The sequence below is a fragment of the Heterocephalus glaber genome, unplaced genomic scaffold (assembly GCF_053883595.1).
Source record: "Heterocephalus glaber isolate CG9 unplaced genomic scaffold, H.glaber_assembly_v1.0 deba00001761, whole genome shotgun sequence".
Lineage (NCBI taxonomy): Eukaryota > Metazoa > Chordata > Mammalia > Rodentia > Bathyergidae > Heterocephalus > Heterocephalus glaber.
Window position 1 is genome coordinate 1,984,223 of NW_028258458.1, and position 22,911 is coordinate 2,007,133.

Here is a 22,911-nt window from a genome sequence, read left to right on the forward strand (position 1 = left end):
CGGAAGCGAGAGCCCAGAGGATGCTGGGACATGTAGTTCATCGTCCGTGAGGAACCATGGTAGTTATGCCCACGTGAACTGTAACGGTCCACCACACTTCCCCAACTTCTAGTAGGCATTTAACAGGGACTTAGAGATTGGGCCTGAAGAGGCTCAGTGGCAAAATAAAAAGGATGAAGCTAGGCATCTCTGCCTTCATCTGGTATTGTCTCCTTTATTACCTTAAAAGATTGGGTCAGATACCTGCTCAGCTTTGCCTGTGGGGATGTTAATCGCTTAAGCAGAGCCTGTCTGGTTTCTGGAGCCAGAGTTTTGCCTCTTAAAGCTGTGAAAACGGTCAGTGGCCACGCTTTCAGAAGCTTTATGTCTATGTAAATGAGTATCCCTGTGTTTACCTCAATGCTGCTTCAGCCGTAGAAATGACAACTCAGGATATGTCCTTGTTCAGATAAACACTTTACAGGTGTTTAAGGACCCTAAGAAAATAACAAAATAGAGTGCCCTGTGAGAAGGCCTATGGAGGGTCAGTGATGCGGGCCTATAAAGGAATTTATCAACAGCCAAGGACGGTACAAAAGACAAGAGTTTATTTAGAGCAGGCTACACTGCCAAAGGAGACAGTGTACAGGTTTCCAAGAGAGGAATCCTGGGGGTTTTTATGAGGGTTTGCAGATATGGAAAAAAGATCTGGGCTGCACATGTGATTACCTAAAGAATGTCTTTTTCCTGGATCATCTGGCATCTTTCAGACCTTTCAGGAGCACCTGTATTGAGTTTAAAATTACATGTTTCCAATTCCATCAAGGTCACTTTTCTCTGGCCAAGAGATCTTTGGCTTTGGATAAGAATGAGACCTGTGCATATCTTTTAGAGAAAGATGGGTTCGGACTCTTTAGGAGGAATGAATGGGCCTTACTACAAAGATTTGATGCTGTCTTGGACTGCTAGGGAGAGCTGGTTGATTGCACTTCCTTTGTTAAGGGTTTTGGCCAGAGTTTGTCTGTTAAGGGTTTTAAGCCTTTTCATTGCCAATGGGTGTCTGCTACAAAGAGTGATGTATCTGGAGTTCACAATTATGACAAAACCGAGCCTGTGTATATTAAAGAAATGGCTTTAAAACTAATAACAAATGGCAGAGGAGTGAGACCACCCAAGTAGGCTAGTGAAAGCAAAGAGGTTCACCTAGGCAGAGACAGACTGATGGCAAGCGAAGAGACCATCAGCCCTGAACAAAGAAAAAGTAGAAGGGGCTGGGGATTTAGCTCAATGGCGCTGCCACCCCTGCCTCACAAGCACAAAGGCCTGAGTTTGATTCCCGGTACGGCAAAAAAATAAATAAATAAAAATAAAGAAATTAATTTAATTAAAAAAGAAAAGAAACAAGGCAGACAGCCTTATAAGGATTTAGAAGAGAGGTCTGGCACATCTGTCACATATGGGGGACCCAAGGCTATTTTCAGGTGGATATTGTCAGGTGACCTGGCATTTACAAGAGGCTGTAATTTGTAGCTGTTATCTCTATGCTGGGAACATCCCATCCTGTGTTCCGTGTTCTGTCCACTCCAAGGTATCAAGGCTTTGGTCAGGCAGAGACAGCACCTGCATCGGCTGCCTGTTTTGTTGTGGTTTTTGTATCTTGTAGCTTGGAATTAAAGAGCATATTCATTCATTATTTCACAACCAGGTCAAGTCTGACAATAATGTACTCCGTGTGTGTGTGTGTGTGTGTGTGTGTGTGTGTGTGTGTGTGATATTGGGGACTGAACACTGGGCCTCTGCACTGAGCTATTTCCCCAAATCTTTTTTTACTTTTTTTACTTAATGACACTGTCCCGTGAAGTCACTAATTTGACCAGGCTGAGCTTGAACTGGCCACCCTCCTATTTCAGTCTCCTAGAGTGCATGGTGCTGCCATGCCCAGAAAAGATACTTCTCCGTCATGTGTGAAAGGTTTCTTTTTGATAATTTGAAAGAACTGATGAGGCTATATTATAGGTAGCTAAGTTAGGTAAAAACATTCTAGGCAGTCAGACAGTGCTAGGCCCTCGAGGAAGTCAGTGCAGAGGATAAAAGCACATTAAAACTGGCTAGAGGTGCATGTATTGAATGGTAGGCTTCAAGATAAAGACAGACAGCCGGGTGTGATGGTGCACACCTGCAATCCCATCACTCAGGAGGCTGAGGCAGGAGGATCACTGTGAGTTCGAGGCCAGCCTGGGCTACATAGTGAGTTCAGGCCAGCCTGAACTACAAAGAGAGACCCTGCCTCAAACCTCCTCCTAAAAAAAGATAAAGACAGAATGATCAGGCCTACATGCCTCCCCAAAAGATAAGCAGTAAATTGAAGATGATACTCACTTGGTCCATTAAAATTTAGATAGATATCAGTCACCCTGGTGAGTGACCAAGACCCCCTGATTCACCTCTTCCTAAAAAAGTCCTTGTTCTTTCAATATACACTTGCTACATGACCTGCTTCCCCATTGGGCCAATGTTACCTAAGCAGCTAAACTTGTAATCTTATTGGTTGAACATAGTTTTGTCCCACATTGTGATTTTGCTTTAAAAAACTTCCTCTCTAAAGTGGGTTCCATGGCAACCCACTGTCAGATCCCCTCCTGTCTCTCAGGACCTAGCTCTTTCTCAATAAATATTTCCTACTCTTAACCTCCATTGTTCCTTAGAATTCATTCATCGATTTTGGGGAACACAAACTCAGCATATCTAGCTGTTTGGGAGTTATATTTATATCCCCTATATGAGCTACAGTGCAATCAGTTTAAATGCAAGACTTGAAATTGTCATTTTGTTTTTAATTTTAATTTAATTTAATTTTCATTTTGCTGTGTGGCTCAGGCTGGCCTCAAACTTGCTATCGTAGCCTGGTGTGGTGACATTCACCTATAACTACAGCATTCTGGGAGGCTGAGGCAGGAGAATTACAAATTAGAGCCCACTCTGGGCACTTTAGAAACTTAAGGAGACCTTGTCTCAGAATAAGAAAGGATGAGGGTTGTAGCTCAATATGAAAACCTTGGATTCAATCCCCAGTACAGAAAGAAAGAAAGAAAGAAAGAAAGAAAGAAAGAAAGAAAGAAAGAAAGAAAGAAAGAAAGAAAGAAAGAAGGAAGGAAGGAAGGAAGGAAGGAAGGAAGAAACCTAGCTAGCATAATGGTTCACCCCTATTATCCCAGCTACTTGGAGGCAGAGGCAGGAGGATCACAAGTTCCAGGCCAGACTGGTCGATTTAGGGAGACTCTGTCTCAAAATACAGTAAAACAAGAGGGCTGAGGCTGTCAGTCACTGGTACCAAGAGACTCAGGGTTCAGTAGCAACTGGATTGTGTTCTGAGTGGAGGGAAAAAGGACAGAATTTATAAAGGCAAAAATCAAAACTATACCAGTTTTGCAGGAGTTATGATTGGTAGAGGCAAATGGCCAGTTTGTAGGTTCCAAAGTCTATGGGTTATCATTCAGCAGTCACAAGTAGAGCATATATTATGGTTTATGTGACTTGGTCCAGTTCAGAAATATTTAGGTGACGATGTGCATATGGCCCACTCTTTCAGTCGCTCCCCAGCTCTATTTTAGGGACTGAATCAAAGTCCAGCCATTCTGCGATCTCAGTCTTCCCAGATGTAATTTCAAAAGTCCCTGCTGTGTGATTAAAAGAGTATATGGATTCAATGCTCATGTAGGTAGCACTGCCTGTTGGGTAGAGTATGGACTTAATGTGGGTAATGTTTACTAACCCATAACAGCTGTGCAACTTTGGGGCCTTCACTTAGATATTCTATGCCTTTCCTTCCCCATCCGTAACATGGGAGCTAAAAATAATTCAATTAAAATAAAAGCTGAGAGGCCGGGGATTTAACTCAGTGGTTCTGCTGCCTGCCTGGCAAACGCAAGGACCCAAGTTCGATCACTGGTACCAAAAACAAAACAAAAATAAATAAATAAATAAAATAAAAGCTGAGGGCCCAAGGATTTAGCTTAGTGGTTCTGCCACCTGCCTGGCAAATGCAAGGTCGCGAGTTTGATCCCCAGTACCAAAAAAATTTAAAAAACAAAAGTTGGCTGTGGTGGCGCACACCTGTAACCTTCCCTCCTCGGGAAGCTAAGGCAGGAAGATCATGAGTTCCAGGCCAGCCTGAACTACAACCCTGTCTTCAAAAAACAACAAAAACGTTTTTTAAAGATATATAAAATATATCATATGAAACAAGTCAAGAGAAAACCTCCAGAGAGGTGAGCCAGACACCAGCACCAGCACTTTTAAGCTCAAGAGGGGTCTAAAAGGGAAGCCAGGGTGAACGGTAGGTGTCTGCAGACTGAGGAGGAGTGAAGAGCAACAGTGAAAGACTTCCTTCTTTGGCCTGGGGCCAAAAAGAGCCCTGTCTTCAAAGCAAGGGAGAATTGGAAGAGAGCCACATGGAAGTATGGATAGCATCCTCATTTTCCAAGAAAAAGCTTGCGTGACCACAATGTGTCACTGTCAGAGAAAGTGGACTTGGGTGCACAGACATGCACTGAGATAAGAAAGGTAATTTCAAAAGATAAGGGATCCAGTGCTGCAAGAGCTGACAGTTCTGAATTTCTACTCATGTAACAGTCATTTCATTGAACTAAAGGGAGAAAGAGGCAAATTCAAAAACTACTGTCACCCAGAAACTGGGTGGTCCTGGTTGTGAGGAATGAGCCCTCTCCTTGGTTCTTTGTGCCTTTGATGAAAGAATTCAGTCAAGCCACATAGGCAGCTGTTCAGAAGTACAGGTTGAATTTACTGTAAAGCAGATATAGAGGGATTTACTGTTTAAGTGAGAAGGCAGGCAGTGTCACCTTGACATCTGCACTGAGTGTGAGTCTGGTTATCATTTCATGCACAGGACAGTTACTCCTCACCTTCAGGAAAACATGGTAATTATGATGCTCATTGACCCTTTTTTAGCACCTACACTGGAATTGCAAAATGTCCTCTCTTCCTTTTTAGTTGCTCAGTGTTCCTTCAAGGTCCTTAATTATGTAAGAAACTTACATAATAATTTTGGGGTCCAATGCAAAATGAAAGTGTGGAACCCTTTGTTTAAACTTTTCAAGTGCAAGCCACATGTGGTGGGACATGCCTGTGATCCCAGCTACTGGAGAGGTTCCAATGGGAGGATCATGAGTTCTAGGCCAGCCTGGGTGGCTTGTGATTGAGGCAGACCCTGTCTCAAAATAAAAATTTAAAGAAAAAGAAGGTAGGAGGTGACGGGTGAGGGCTGGGGACATAGCTCAGTGCAAAGGGCCTGAGTTCAATCCCCAGTATTGGAAAAATGAATTTTCTCCCAGAGCTGAGGCTAGAACCTAGGACGTTGTGTACGACGGGCAAGTGCTCTACCACCAACCTACATCCCCAGTTCTTTCTTTCAGAGCATCCAAGGGATTTCTAGATCTTCACAGTGGCTGTATAGAAGGTCACAGGCCCTGAGTTTCTTCTCAGGCTATGGATGCTGAAAACTGACCCTGGAGATTTTCGGAGAGAATCGTTTGTGGAGTTTCTGGACAATGAATATTTTCCTCCCTCCCTCCCTTCCTCCTTTCTTTCCTTTCTTGTTTTGGTGGTGTTGGGATGGAACCTAGGGACTCAAGCATGGTAACCAAAGCATCCACCACTGGGCTACACCCTAGTCCTAGAACCATTTTCTAATAATGAGAAGGGGAATCTTCCTTTCTACACTGGCAGGGGTGAAAATTGTGTTCCTAAGAGATGGATGGTCTTTTTTTTTTTCTCTGACTCTAGGGCTCTTATCTTTAAAGCTCCTCATTAGACAAACTGCTCTCCACCCCTTCATTCCTGAAGCAGAAGGGAAGAAACTCCTGGCTTGATTACAATGCACACCCTCTGCTGTCTCTGACGTTTGTTCTGGGCCACAGGTGAAAGTCACAGCAGGAAGATGAGGTAACCCCGAAGCACCCTGGGAGTGTGGCTCTGTGCTGGAGTGCCTACTTGGCTTACCTTTACCTGAGGCCCTGATTTGGATCCCAACCACTGTGAAGAAGAGAAAGAGAGAGACAGAGAGAGAGAGAGAGAGAGAGAGAGAGATAAAAGCCAAGCCCAACACCAAGGACACCAATGATGACACACACTCTTCACTGAGCTCTACTTGCTTTTTTAGGAGGCAGTTTTCTGAACACAAGTTGCCGTCCTGGTTCTGGCCAATATTCCCAAGTTGAAACTGACTTAATTGGTTGATTTCTTTCTTTCTTTTTCTTTCTTTCTTTTTCTTTCTTTCCTTCCTTCCTTCTTTCTTTCTTTCTTTTTCTTTCTTCCTTCCTTCCTTGCTTCTTTCTTGCTTGCTTGTTTGCTTGCTTCTTTCCTTCCTTCCTTCCTTTTTTTTTTTGTTTGTTTGTTTATGGTACTGAAGATTAAATCTAGGACCTTTGGACAGAGCTATGTCCCACCTTTTTTTTAAATCCTTTTTCTTCTTTCTTCTTTGGTACCAGGGATGGAACTCAGGACCTTACGCTTTTGAGGCAGGCAGCGGAATCACTGAACTAAATCCCCGGCCCCTTTTTCTTCTTTTTTTGAGACAGAGTTTCCATGAATTAACTTGCCCAGGCTGGGCTGAAACTTTCACTCCTCCCCAGCCTCCCAGAGTGCTGAGATTACAGATGTTGCACATGCACCACCATACCCAGCTTAATTGGCTTACATTTTTAATTCAGCCTGATCATCCCTGAGAAAAAAATTTATTTTCATTTATTTACTTTTGGCACCAGGGATGGAACTGGGGGCCTTGGGCTTGCAATGCAGGAGGCGGCACCACTGAGCTAAATCCCCAGCCCCCAAAATTTATTATTTTTTATGTACTGGCAGTATATTTTCCAATACATTTTAAAATTCTCCTGACCTGGGCATGAGGGTGCACACCTGCAGTCCTAGCTATGCAGGAGGGTTCTCCATTCAAACTCCTTTAGTTTATTCATATTGTAACACTTCACAAAAAGCATATTTGTCATTTGTGGTTTTTGAAGCTACTTGGGTTTTTCCATAGATTTCTGTTCTAGATCCTCTAATCATGTCTTTCACTCTGCTTACCTTCTCTGTAGATATCTGGGAGATTATTTCTGCTTTGAATTTTTCTAGAGCCTCATTCATCTGTTTTGTTACTTCCTGTGCTATCAGTTCAGGGTATCCAAGTGGTTGGTTATGGGACTTTTCCATCTCATTTCCCCCAGGATTTACCCTTGGTGTGCTGGAAGTCTGAGTTTGTGCCTTGCTTAAATATCTTCTCATTTTTGTTTTTGGTACTGTCCTTGGTTTATCTCCTGGGTTGATGGTTTGAAATTGCTTATGGTAGGTATCTTTGTTGCTTGTAATTGGAACCCTTATGAAATGATTGCTTCTCAGAGGTGTCTTCCAGATATAGCTGGTCTTTAAGTTTTGAGTCTCTAATGACTCTAAGGCTATCTCATTTTCCTTATGCTAGGAAGGTTCATTGACTAGTTCAATAACAACACCTTAGCCCAAGTGATACAATCAGCAACACCATGGCATCAAGTACATCTTTGAAAATGACATTTTGTGGTAGTTATTAATCCATCACCTTTAGCTGTGTGAATTAAATCAAGATCAAGGACAAACCCAACATATAGTGAATAAACTCTTCGATATAACAACTTTACCCTTTGGGGTGGGGAGTTAGAAGGGGTTGGGGAGGGAGGGACAGATGGGCAGAAGGATAGGGAAGGTTTGCAGTGTGGCCAGAGGACACAGGTGAGAAGGGAAAAGAGAATAATAGGAAAATAAAGAAGAACTCTGAATGAGGACCAGAACAGGGACAAAAAGGGAAGATGAAGAATGTGGGAAAGCAAGACAGTGAGTGTAAGAGAGAGAGAAAGGAAAGAGAAAAGAAAGAAGAAAAGAAAACAAGGAGAGAAAAAACAAATATTTGCAAAGAGTAGGAAAAAAATTAAAGATAAGGGGAGCAAAAGAAAAGAAAAGAGAAAACACCCCAAAATAATAATACCAATTTTGGGAATAAAAAATAACCATGAAGATGAAGGGCCTCCTCCAGGGTATGTCTCTGTTGTCATAATAGACAATGTGGGTTGCAGTGTGCATAGATATAAGTCAATGAGTCTCACCAAGCTAGTCACAGACCCGTGAGATTCAGGCAGATTTCTGGCTGCAAGTCCCAAGTTGAGCTCCCTGTCCTCCTGTAGGGTTGAACTCTGCAGAATTGTATTGCAGATTCCAGCTGCCCTTACCCTGAAGATAAACCCGGTCCTGATGGGAGGTGAAGATGACTCCAACTTACCGAGTATGGTGGTCTGGTGGGGCAGTGTCCACTGTGTCTTTGTAGTGTGGAACCAGGTGGCTGTACAGAGGAGCGGGGCAGGGGGAGGGTTGTCCAGTGGATTGCTGCCAGAGCATGGGCTGATTGTGTATTTTCCGAATGAGTCACAACCTTGTTAGAGTGTCCGAAGACCTACCTGTCTGCAGCAGGCTGATTCAGTGTTTTCCACATGACTTGCAACCTCAGTAGGGCATCCACAGACCTGGCTGGCTGCAGCAGGATGATTCACCCTTTTCCACACGACTTGTGACCTCAGTAGGGTGTCCGGAGACCTGCCTCTCTGCTGCGGGTTGATTCGGCATTTTCCACGCAACTCGTGACCTTGGTAGGGCATCCGCAGACCTGCCTGTCAGCAGCAGGCTGATTTGGCATTTTCTGCAAGACTCACAACCTCAGTAGTGTGTCCACAGTCCTGCCAGTCAGCAGCAGGCTGATTTGGTGTTTTCCGCATGACTCGCAACCTCGGTAGGGTGTCTGCAGACCTGCTTGTCTGCAGCTGGCTGATGTGGTGTTTTCCGTGAGCCTCACTACCTCGTTAGGGCATCTGCAGACCTCCCTGTCTGCAGCATGCTGATTCGGAGTGTTCTGTGTGACTCATGACCTCGGTAGGGAGTCCGTAGAACTGTCTGTCTACAGCGGGCTGATTCGGCATTTTCCACATGACTTGGGACCTCAGAAGGGCATTTGCATACCTGCCTGTCTGCAGCAGGCTGATTGAGCATTTTCCGCATGAATTGTGACCTTGGTAGGGCGTCCAAGGACCTGCCTTTCTACAGCGGGGTGATTTGGCATTTTCTGCATGCCTCATGACCTCAGTAGGGCATTTGCAGACCTACCTGTCTGCAGCCGGCTGATTCGGGGTGTTCTGCACGACTCACAAACTCGGTAGGTTGTCCGCAGACCTGCCTGTCTGCAGCATGCTGATTTGTTGTGGTCCACGTGACTCATGACCTTGGTAGGGCATCTGCAGTCCTGCCTGTCTGCAGTGGGCTGATTCAGCACTTTACACGTGACTTGCAACCTCAGTAGGGCATGCTCAGACCTGCCTGTCCGTAGCAGGCTGATTCGGTGTGTTCCGCATGACTCCCGACCTCGGTAGTGCATCCACAGACCTGCCTTTCTGCAGCGGGCTGATTTGGCTTTTTCTGCATGACTCACGACCTCGGTAGGGTTTCTGTAGACCTGCCTGTCTGCAGCGGGCTGCTTCGGCATTTTATGTTGTACAAGTTTAAAGCATATCATCTATATTCTAATTTAAAAAACTAAAAAATTTAAAATACATTATTTAAATTGATTGCAAAAGCATAAAATAAACTAAATCCAGTTGATATTTTATAGTGAGTTTGAATTTAGCAATTTTGCTCCTTTTGTCATTTGTTAGAAATTCTCTGTTGATTCGTAGGCATTTTGTACATTGATCCTGTGTCTATTAACCACTTAGCAGTTTACCCAAGTATCACTCCAGCAGTGAATTTGTTTATGTACTGATTCTCCCCAGCATTGCTTGGGCAAGTGTTATTTCAATCAATCGAGTATTGTATTTAATAAGTTTGATAAAATTTTCATTTATATATTTCCTGTTATATTATCTTATAAAAATTAACAAAAATATGCACTTTTTGATCATTCTGTATTTAAAAAATTAGACTGGTACCTGGTTAATGGTAATGTACATTTATTTCATTATATTAGCTCAAATTTGTCCTATGTAGTTTGAATGTAAATTACCTTCATTACATGTTCTTTATTTTAAAGAAGTTTCATTACATATTTAACCATTGAACATTACACTTAAAAATATATGATGAATGGTTAAATAAAATTTAATACAAATGCAGATACATTATTATTAATCCCCTTCAAAGTATTCCCCTCACTTTGAACACAACCCATCATTCTTGCCATTTTCTTTTTCTTTTTTTTTTTTTTTTTTTTTGGTACTGGGGATTGAACTTGGGACCGTGCACTTACAAGGCAGGCAGCGGAACCACTGAGCTAAATCCCGGGCCCATTCTTGTCATTTTCTAAAGCAGTTCTAGAAGTCCTCTTTTATGAGTGTCTTTATGAGGTATGTCAAGAATATGGTGAATGTCTTTGCCTAATGCCATTCAACAGAAAGGTAGGCTTGTAAAAGCATTACTGTGTGTCCTCATCCACCTTATTCACCAGAGCAGGCACCATGTGACACCTGGCTTTTTCTAAAATCAAAAAGGCCATGAAAAGTCAATGCTTTGAATCAATTTGGGGCATTAAGGCAGCCACAACAGTGCCACTAAAGACACTTAAAGACTTCCAGAACAGCTTCTGAAAGTGGCAAGAATGATGGGATAAATGTTCAAAGTAAGAGCGAGTATTTTGAGAAGAATTAATGGCAATATATCTTTCACTGTAGTAAAATTTCAATTTATTATTATTAGTATATATTTGGGATACACTCAATTTTAATTAAAATTTCCCCATATTTTCCCATCATACCTCACACACAGTCCCTTTATTAAATTAAGGTAGGTCTTTCCATTCACTCTTTCAAGCTTAATATTTCAGTAAAAATGATCAAAAACACTAACTCTAGGCCATGTTCTAGGTGATAAATACAAAAACAGATGAAAATTTCTATGCTTGGGGATCATTGTTATGGGCTGAATGTTTATGTTCACCTCGAACTCATAGATTGAAGCATTGCTGCACATGTAGTGGTATTAGCAGGTGATGCTTGTTGAAGTAATGAGGTTTATATGGAGTCATGGGTGAGGAGACCAGGATGGGATTAGTGCCCTGGTTAAGGAAAGGAGGCCATACTAGGGCTTCCTCTCTGCAAAGGGAAGATGCACGAAAGAGATGACCATGTGCAACCACAATGTGGGACATATATTCAATTGTTAAATATCCAAAGAATCCCCTTTAAAATCAAGGACATGTAATGAAGGTAATTTTCATTCAAACTACATAGGAAAAATTTGAGCTAATATGATGAAATAAATGTATATTAGTATTAACCACTTACCAATCCAATTATTTAAATACAGAATTTGGGAGAGAGTACAGAGATCTCCTTGGGAGAGTTTTGCTACATGTGGAGAGAAGAGATGAGACCATCAAACAAAAAAAAATTGATGAGCCAAGAAAAAGATGAATTTTCAGAGCTATGCCCTTCCCTAGAGAAGAACAAGAGAGTTCTATTTGCAGGTGGATGGTTTGGTCTTGACTAAGTGAATATACAATGGAAAACATGTCTTCCTCAAATAAATAAATTAATTAAATAAGGAAAGTCATTTTAAGAATATGGTATTTTAAATAACCATCTACTAAACTAAGAGAACTAAACAAATTTTATATATCAAGTTATAGCAGTTACTCATACACAGTGAATTAAATGATTAAATGGAAAATTTTCAGAAGGTATAGGCAAGGACTTTTTTTAAGTCATTTTATAAAGTCACAATGACATGGATTCCTAAATTACATAAGAGTAGCACTAGAATGATATAACCCAAGGTATTGCAGTTCTGAAAAATTACTAAAAGAATTTTATAAATAAAATCCAACAAGGAATACAAAGGAATAATATATTTGGTCACATTGGATTTTGTGGCAGGAACACAATGGTGGTTCATTCTCTGCAGAATCACATCACTCCTTGCTGAAAACACAGCAGGGCTCTGCTCAAATGTCAGTGCTTCAGTGAAGCTTCCCCTTCCTGGGCTCTGCACAATGGCAACACTTTTACATTTGCTTTACCCTTCTTTGTGTTGTGTATACTCTCCACAGTGTTCCTCTGCAACTACCAGTGTGTACTCTTTTGATAGCAGGGAAGGGGCCCTGGAAGAAGAAATTGTCATGCACAGGTTAATTCCAGTGGCAATGGGATTGGTGTGTGTAAAAGCAATGGAATGGAAAGAGGATCAGGAAAGGCACAGACAGAATGGAGATACACTCCCAGTGTCACTGTGATTGACCTAGCAAGGAACTGTGGGAAAGACATGCACCTTCTCTCTTGTCCCAAGATGCAGCATGTGGACCAGGTCTTTGATGCCTGCACTGATCAGTCTTTGGCTGCAACCTTGTGAAAAAGGTTATCTCCCAAATTCTCCTATATTTTTCTGAGTTCCATCTGATCTTTGTTTTTCCGTTTTTCTCATCTGGCAGGTTCAGAGTTAGCCCCACCCTTCAGCAGTGAGGTCTGTACTACTGAATTCAGTTTCCTGGCGTCTGCTGTTTGACAATGTGAGAATGTCACAAGTCCATCCACCAAGCCAACCAGCTAATATGGTTAAATTCTTCCCTGGAGGCTTTTCAGAAACTCTCAAGTGTTCTAGGTCCACAGTCTAGGTCAAGACAGCCCTCAACTTTTGAGTTCACAGGAACAAAGCTCTACCTGTGACCTTGATGAGTAATCTCCTCTAAGACATTCAGTCCTCATAGTCACTTTTGGTGACTCTGTAAATAAATTAACATCTTAATGGAAAATGAAGAACCATGATTTTAAGTCACAGTGCTTAAAAGTGAGGACTATTGTATATTGAAAGCATTATAATGGAATTGGAAGACATATTTATAAAACTCTAACTGGAGAGTAACAGGGCTTTGTATAGTCTTTGTACTCAGCAGTTATCAAACAAGAAAGAATCACCTCTTGTGCAAAACATAGAGAAAGAAAATTACATTTCAGCAAAATTCCATGACTCTTAGGTAGAGTAACTATGCATGTTTTCATTTTTACAATATCTTTACTAATATTTATATTTTTATTATTTATACTGACCTATGTAGGACCTACGTTCACACCTGAAACTGATACCATGATATATATGGAGATTTATTTGCTTATAGATAAAATGAAAGATTGGAATTTATTACAAAGGTGGCATGTGTAATATATGCAAGGTCCTTGTACTAGAAAGGAGCAGAAACAATAGAGACCTGGATGTTGTACACTTGGTCTCAGGGGTCTAGAAGTCTGAATTCCTGTCTTGTATATTCTTGATATTTAAGAATATGCACATTGGAGTCAGAATGGAGGAAAATAACTGATCTAATAAGGAGCTTTGGATATTGCTCCCCAGAGATACACAGAAGGTAGGAGTTGGCATGGGACTCACTCAGCAGCCCTGCCCAGTCAGGAAGCAACACCTGAGCCTCCTCACAGAGATGAGCCTTCTGGACTAGCAGGCTGCTGACTCAGTCAAACTTTCCATCCATCCTGAGAACAGATATTTGTCTTCAACATCCAGGTGAGATGCTGAGCATTATGTCTATGAACTCAGCCAGGTAATTGAGAGCCCTTTAGTTAATGTGTTGGGAAGAAGAGTAGATATATTTCTGGCATTTTATCCTGGAGAAGCAATAAGGAGAGCACATGCATGACATGATGAGAACTAAGATCCCCTCATGCCTCTCCTGTCGACTGCCTAACACCCTTCTGACACATTCTCATATATGTCCGTAGTTCACACGGATACTTACCTGGCTCTTCTGAGCAGAAATCTGCCCTTCCACAAACATGTTGGCCATTTCAAAATGTTCTGATATTTACTTAAATTCTTGTGGTGGTTTAGGGGAAGAGTCTGGGTGGCTTCCAAATAGAATTGTTTATTTCTTTAGCTCTGGAAGTTAGAAATTCAAAGATGAAACTATTAGCAGGAGTGATCTCTTCTCAGGTATTTTCCATGATTGCCGATGGCTGTCTTCTCCCTGTGTTGTAATGTGGTCTTGCCTCTTTGGGTTTCTGTGTCCTCATCTGCTCTTCTTTTTCTTTTTTTTTTTTCATCTCCTCTTCTTATAAGGACCTCAGTTGTAATGGATTGGGCCTCACTTTAATTACTGCAGTCTAACTCAGTCCATTTTTGCAAGAACCAACTCCAACACATTAGTGATGTTGTGAGGTACAGTTGGTTGAGAATTCAAATACGAATTTTTGGGTGGACAAAATTGAGTCTATAATCATCAGTCCCTCTCTTACCTTTCCTGCTGTATTTCATACATCATTGTAGAGAACTATTGTCCACTCTCTCTAGCAGGCTGTAAGCCTTCTGAGGAAAGAGGTAGAGATTCAGAAAGTCTTACCCAACACCTTCCAAGTCTATATGTTTTGCTTTTTAAAACGAAGTAGTTTTAAAAAGAGCAACAAAAGTAGTGTGATTACAACAACAGCAACACACAGTTGCTCATCTCCTCTTCCTAGAACTAAGAAATGTTGGAATTTGTTATGTCTGTTTCAAGTCTTTTAAAATTAACTAGTGGAATAAGATACACATAGGATCTACCACCTTGATATTTCCTTTCATCCTCTCCTTCCCTTTCTAAGAGCACACCACCTTGGATGTGATGGTGCCATCCATGCATGACTTTATGTTGCATATTTAATCATAAACAAAGGACAATACCGATAATACCCACTTTCGAGAAGGCAGAAATGAATTATGCTGTGACAATATAATGGAATAGTCTGGTAGCTAAGATTCGTGAAGCAGACTAATAAAAATAGGTTACCCAAGAATGTCAGGTACAAATGGCATATGCTATTGGGTCCTGTTATATTAAATTTTATTAGTTCATGTTTTTATTAATTGTGATTTTGTGGTACTGAGGATTGAACTCAGGGCCTTCACACTGAACTACATCTCAGCCCATTTTTTATTTTCTGTATTTTGAGGCAATCTCTCACTAAATCACTAAGTTGCCCTGATTGGTCTTAAACTTAGTGATTGCCTTGCCTCAGCCTCTGAAAATGCTGGGCATACAGGTGTGCACTACCACACCTGGCTAATGGTAAGTGCTTAAAAAGCAGCACTGTAGATTTATTGTTTGGAACAGGGCTATACCATTTAATAAAAATTCTGGAAGAATAATGTGTATCTTGGTAGTATGATGATTTCCATAGGGAAGGAAAAATCTCAAGTTTGTGCAAGTATATGTGGTGAGGGGCTTCACATATGTCTATTATTTCTTACAATAAAAACAACTACAGCAAGGATGACAAAATGTGAGAATTTTTTAATGGGTACCATTAAAAAAGAGCATTTAAGCCCTTCATTAATTTCAGTACATCCTTTTGTGCATTTTGAAAACATACCGACCAGATCAGGTTCAAACATATTAAAACTTTTCTCATGGTGTAGATTTTTTTCATATAAAATTTTTTCTTAGTTGTGTATGGCAGCACACACCTGTAATCCCACCACTCTGGGAAGCTGTAGCAGGAGGATCACAACTTCTAGCCCAACCTGCGCAAATTAATGAGATTCTGTCTCAAAATAAAAAATAAAAATGGGCTGGAGATATAGCTCAGTGCAAAAGTCCTGGGTTCAGTCCCCAGTATTGACAAAAAAAAAATCTAGTTTCGGTATTTATCACTTTTGTGATTCATGTATATAATTCATTTAATTCATTTTCATTGCTACATGTGTCCTCATAGGTCCATGCAAAGCGAATATTGATACCACTGATGTTTCTTTTCTTCTTTTCCTACCAAGATTCTCAGAGGTAGGGGATTTAGCTCAGTAGTCTGCTGCCTGCCTCGAAAGATTCCCAGGGGTAGTTTTAGAAAACCTTCATGGAATTTTGCATTCACCAAGCTTGAGATGTCCTTTCTTTCATTTCTTTTACATAGTAATTCGCAAACTTTAATATCCAATAAAAATTAAGTCCATCACACATGTTACAAAAATAGGAAATTTTGTGCAGATATGAAGTTTCCAATAAGTCTGTATGGCAACTTTTAGAATAAGAAAGAAGTTGAGAAAGAGTACACGTTACAGATTCCAAACTTCAGTGGATAGAACTTTAAAAAAAAGTACAATGACCACTGCAGGAATAGGAAAACTTGTGTATAAAACTAATTTAAGAAAAATATTAAAATCCTAAGGGCTTACACACTTTAGTACCTGGGATTCAATTTAAGAAATATAAAATTAAATAAATCTCCAGTGACACTTCTATTATTGATTGATAACATTTTCAAGTTTAGAGTACATTTACTGCACAAGCTACAAGAAAAAATGATGCAAATCTGTATAGAACATTCAACAATATTCATAAGAGGCAGAAATTAATAACATAGAGTAACTGATTTCATATTTAACTGATATATGATATAATTTAGAAATATAAGTGACTTTATTAATGAATGAAACCTTATACTAAAATAATGTTAGAAAAAAAATAAATCAATGTTAGGTACTAAAACCAACCCACCAGTGTCTTTTATTTTTCTTGACCCATCGGTGCCAAACCATCACTTCTTTCTCATGGGTGAAAAGTACCATATGTTATGCTCATGGAAGAAAACACACACACACACACACACACAGCACACACAATAGGAGAGATCTGTATGAGAATCTTGCTCAGCAGTGAACTAGTAGCTTTTGGTGTACTTATTTCACATGATTAAAACATCCCCGGGAAGTTCCCTTGCATTTATTGGGATATTAGTGCAAATTTTAAAAATTGTATATATTTAGGGTATACAACATGATGGTTGGAGAAGTATACATTGAGAACTGGTTGTCACGTCACTGCTAAAGAACACCTCTACCGGGCAGTTCCCATTAAACAAATGAGGACTCCGAGGCTTCTTCTCTAACTAAACCTTGTTCCCCTTCCTATATCTAATACTGGGTCCTAGATTAAATTCAGAGTGTGTGAGTCTATTATGACACCAAATGATCATCACTGTCATAACTGTTTCTCTCTTCCCTGGGGGAGGAAGACCGTTGGTCTCCAAGGACCCTCTTTTTAGTTACTCTGTTTAAGAGTTTTCTATCTTGTGAGTGTCTTCTGAAGAAAAAGAAATTGTCTTCATTTCCATCTGTTTTTGTGGCCATATCTACATTGTATTCTTTGTCTCCTTTAGCTATTTGGTATTTGTTTACTATATTTAATGATATACTGCCTATCTTATTAATGGCAAAAGTTCCCTTAGGATGACAGTTTCAACATTGTTAACCAACTTAATTGCTAGACCAGCTTGTTTCCTTCTTCAAGAAAATCTTATCAGGCTTATAGGCAACATTTTCTAATCTCTCATCCAACAGGTGGATGCCTTGCATTTGCTGCAATTAACTTATTGGGTAGAAGAGAGCATACCTAAAAATCAAGAGAAATTTTGACACTATGTTCAAAAAGAAACTATTATTATTTCAAAACGAAATTGTGAGATATTCATGATTATTTAACAAGGCTAACTGTGTACTCTCCAGAGGCATTGGCAGAGAGGAGTCAAGAGAACAAACTAGGGATTTAGACAATCTATGCTCTGACTTAGTATTTGCCAAACACTATGGACTTTGTGGCCATGATATGGTCCTTGTGTGTCCACAGGACTGATGGCATCCAAAATTTGACAAGGGCTTCATGGAATTCTGAGGCATGCCATAGCTGAAGACCATTTCTCTGGAAGACAGACTAGATAAGTTCATTCTTACCTTTCTTTGTATTTGAAGGCATGGAAAAATTCTGAAGAAACATCCATGTGTTATTTTTGTTGTTGTTGTTGTTGTTGTAGTTATAGTCTCAGGACTTGGTGCAAAGAGTGAATAAGGGTTAATATATTATAAAGGGAGTGGAAATTAGAGGAGGTGTCAAGATGGGGGATGTAGGAAGAATATAAGCAGATATGAATGCTATTGTGGTTCACAATATAAATTAGAAAAAATTTTAAAGCACTGGTTCTCAAATGTTAGAGACACCAAATTCTTCTGGCATGTTTGTTGAAACATATTACTGGTCCTCATTGCAGAACTTATGAAAACTAATGCAAAGTGGTATCAGGATTTTTTACGTCTAACATCATCCCAGTGCTGATCTTGCTGCTTGCATACAAATCATTCCCTTTTGTCATCCCATATTTCCCTCTAAATCCATCAGCTGTATGTAACCCATGAATCAAACTGCTTCAGAATTCCTCCTGCTGGGACTGACAGATGATCCAGAGCTGCAGCCCCTCATCTTCAGCCTGTTCCTATTCATGTACCTGGTCACCATCCTGGGAAACCTGCTCATCATCCTGGCCATCAGCTCTGATTCCCACCTCCACACCCCCATGTACTTCTTCCTCTCCAACCTGTCCTTCACTGACATCTGTATAAGTACCACCACAATCCCAAAAATGCTGGTGAACATGCAAACACAGAACCATAGCATCTCTTACACAGGCTGCTTCTCCCAGATCTGCTTTGTATTGATTTTTGGTGGATTAGAAAATTGTCTCCTTGCAGTGATGGCCTATGACCGCTATGTGGCCATTTGCCACCCACTGAGGTACACGGTCATCATGAAGCCCCGACTCTGTGTCCTTCTGGTTTTACTCTCCCTGCTCGTTACTACTGTGAATGCCCTGCTCCACACTCTGATGGCCCTGCGGCTGTCCTTTTGCAGAGACCTGGAAATCCCTCACTTCTTCTGTGAACTTTCTCAGGCCATCAAGCTCACCTGTTCTGATACCCTCATCAATAACCTTCTGATATATTCAGTGACTAGCCTATTTGCTGGTGTTCCTCTCTCTGGGATTATTTTCTCTTATGCGCAAATCGTCTCCTCTATTTTGAGGATTCCATCAGTCGGGGGAAGGCATAAAGCTTTTTCCACCTGTGGGTCTCACCTCTCAATTGTATCCTTGTTCTATGGGACAGCTTTTGGAGTCTACATGAGTTCTGCAGTCAGTGACTCTACCATTAAGAATGTAGTGGCTTCAATGATGTACATTGTGATTCCTCAATTGCTGAACCCTTTTATCTACAGTTTGAGAAACAGGGAAATACAGGGAGCTTTGAGACATCTGTTTACCAGGATACCATTTCTCAGATTGTGTCCTTGACTTTGGGTTAGAGTTTATAAAATGAGTTAAAATGACAGAAGGGGTCTTCGCAAAGAAGTTGATCCTAGATTCCTTGACTGGGACCCGAATCCAACTTCATATATTCCTAAAGAGCAGAGAGTAATGGTATTCCTTTGACCAGATTTGCTGATCAGCATTGTACATATTTCACCTAAGAACTAATTTTGTACAAACTTAATGCCTTACTATACCTTTTTATATGCCTGTAGGATTTATTACATAAATGTTTTCCTTTTACACTTGATAAAGTTTAAAAGTAACCAAAGAATTTTGTGTTTTAGATGATTTTACATCATTGTACTTCTGAGATTCCACTCTCTTGCATTTAAAACCTATTCATTTAAAGTGCTATTTTTACATGATGTGTGGTGACAATAAAAAATGATTTTTTCTGATACTGATAAAATTTAGATGGCTACTTTCTTCCATTATGAATAAACTCAGTACATTTTCATGTGCCCTGGTGGAAGTGACAGATAGTTGTACACTTGGGGTTGAATTATTGGCTACAATGGTGTAGCTTTCCTAAAAGAAGTTAGAGAGGTAAGGAATTTGTCAAGTTCGCAACTGTTTTTCAACCATATATAATGATAATTTTACATAACTTTGTACTCACCAGGTATGTGTTCCTTGCTGAGCTATTTGTATTGATTACATGTCCCGTTCCCTGAAATCTAACAGCTATCAGCATATGCACTTTGCTCATGGGTTTTGTTCTGTCTGCAAACTTCTCCATCTTCCTACTCCTGTATGTGCACAAGCAACCTGGACCTTTGCATTGGGAAATTGTCTTTCTCATCATAGGATTTAGCTTGAACACACTAATAACTTGCTGCTTTTTGCAAATGCCTTGCATATTTCATCTTTCTTCTCATTCATTCTTTTTATTGTAGAAAAGCATGTTACATATTGGCTTAGAGATAATGATTTAATATTTATGTAATAATTTTAAAGAATGACAATCACAATAATAGTCATAACTTCTAAGGCCTCAGGAAGCATTTTCTCTGGGTTCTGTTCTGATGCTGCCACTTGCTAGGCACGCTCATGAGTTCAGAAAACAGAGTTGCTAGAAAGCTAAAATATGCCTTCAAGGGTTTTTCAGGTAGAAGTAAGCAGAAGGCAAGAGATGCGATCTTGTTCATACTTCAGGATTCCTCATCTTGTACAACTCATGGGGCACCCCCAGTGGTAGTAAAGGGTCAACCACAAAAGCCGATATACTGACTCCAAATGTGCATGAATTTCACCTAAATGAAAAACCTCTCCACACCTCTCTTCTTGCTTTTGCAATAGTTTCATTCTATTCTATTTTGAAAAACTAGAAATCTCTCTGCTCACTCCACTCAATAATTCTCCTATGGTTTTCTGAGGTCAATCCAGCAAGGGTTTAGTTTGATTACTCATCTGGCCGTTTTGCATTTGTCTTCATTGGAAATAACTCGGTCTCTACCCCTGCATTTAGTTTTCTGATTTCTACTTGATGATATTGAGAAACCAGTAATCCATCCAGCTGTGCGAAATTCTTCTGTGGAGGATTTTTTGAAACTCTCAGGCATTCTAAGGCCACGGTCCGGGGTCTAGGCAGTGCTAAACTCTTGAGTTCACTCATATTTCTCAAACATAGAATCTCTGTTCTAAAGAAGGAAACTAGGCCCCCAAATTTCACCAGTTTCAGACATCAACTAAAATGATTAAAGGCTTACATGTAGGTCCTAATCAATCTTATGATACTGCTAGAAGAAATCGGAGAAGGAATACTTCATGACTTTGGATTTTTGGACATTATCTTAAATGTAGTGGGTATGAAAGAAAACTTGAGAAGTTGAGCTATATGAAATTCAAAAGCTTCTTACTAGCAAAGAAAACAATCAACACAGCTGAGCGATGAACTACAGAATGAGAAAACATAACTGCGAACCACACAACTGACAAGGGATTAATATCCAGAATATATAAAGAATACAAACACCTGAATAATAATTAAAAAAATTGTAAATGGGCTAAAGATCTGAACAGACATTTCTCAAAAAAAGACAGGTGGACAATAGATGTTTAAAAGTGCTCAATATCTTTAAATGCAAATCAAAGCCACAATGAAGGCTTAGGATTAGTGGTATATTTCTACAGGCCAAGATATTTGGGAGGCTGAGGCAAGAAGATTGCTAAAAACCCATGAGTTCGAGGTGAAACTAACCAACATATTTAGATACCATTTGAAGTAAAGAAAAAGAAATGGGTTCCTAGGAACTTAGCTCAGTGATAGTGCATTTGTTTAGCATGTGTGGAGGCCCTAGCATTGACTCACAGTACTAGAAAACATAAAAAAAAAAGACCACAATAAGATGTCGTATTACCCTAGTGGGAATGGGTATAATGAAAAGCATGAAGGACATCATGTTAAAGAAAAACTACTTCCTTCCTTCCTATGTTTATTGTGGCACTATCCTCAATAGCCAATATATGTAATCAACCTAAATATACAAAGCAGAAGAGTGGATAAATGTGTTCTATGCACAGAATGGAATGCTATTCAGCCATAAAACACATGAAATCTTGCCTGTCATTGGTGACAATGTGGATGAACAGATGGGCATTATATTAGGTGAAATACATCAGGTATAGAAAGACAAAAAGCATAATCTCACAAAAGTAACCTAACAAAGGTGATTTTATAGAAGTGGAGAGAATAGTGGTCACCAAAGATGGGGTGGAATAGGAGGGAGTGGCCAGGAGGAACAGCCCATCTACAGGAAGAGTGGTATTGTGTGAGTGCAGTAGTAAGTTCTGCTGTTTTATGGCACAGAAGGGTGAATATAATTAACAGAAGTGCCTTATATATCTCAATATTGTTAGAAAAGGGAAATTTGAATGTACTCACCGAGAGAAAATGTAAGTCTCAGTGGTGGATATGCTAATCACCACAAGTTGATCATTACTTGATGTATACAAAATCAAAACATTATTTTGTTCCTCACAAATATAAATTATTTGAAAAACAAACAAACAAATAAGTGAATAAGTAATAAGCTCTATATCTATCCTTGGCAACTAATATACTCCTAGGACATTTTCCTCATTACCAGGAAGAAGGAAGGCAGTACTTTTTTGTTCATGAGATAAATCCACAAAAGTCCCTTGGCTTCATCCACTCACCATGGAATATTTGAATATTTTTGTGACCCAGGATATTTTATTCTTTTTTGTTACTGGTCTTGTGGTTGATGGAAAAATCAAGCTTGTTTTATAATTTTATTGGTGAATTTCTATATTTTATCTTTTATTCCTCTTTTTAAAAGTGAGTGGTGGGCCGGGGATTCAGCTCAGTGGTTCCACTGCCTGCCTCACAAGCTCTAAGTCCCAAGTTCAATCCTCGGTACCAAAAAAAAAAAAGTGAGTGGGCATAAAATGATTATGAAAATCCTCCCAATGCCATCTTGCCATAAATTTCAAAAATCTGTATTGAAAATTATAAATTCATTTAGAAAGAATTAATATGGCATAATTATATTGATAGACAAATGAACACCTGGAAATCCTTAAATAAAAAGATTTTTAAATGGGCATCAAAATGAAACTTCACACTCCTTATGAAATGGTGATTGAAATCTGACTAAATGTGCTGATGTATGGACATCTTTGCATAGTGCTGACATTTGTGAATTTTGCAGTTGAAATAACACCTCAATTACAAGTGAAGAATTATCATTTCAACTCAGTTTCCATGTGTGAA

General features: G+C 39.9%; 1 protein-coding gene across 1 annotated transcript; it reads left to right on the plus strand.

Moving 5' to 3' along the window:
- The first annotated feature begins 18,212 nt into the window (after positions 1-18,212).
- LOC101698080 (olfactory receptor 7G2) lies at positions 18,213-19,157 on the plus strand. Its single transcript, XM_013065776.2, is given in 1 exon segment — positions 18,213-19,157. A coding segment is annotated over 1 exon segment (945 nt).
- Positions 19,158-22,911: the final 3,754 nt, after the last annotated feature.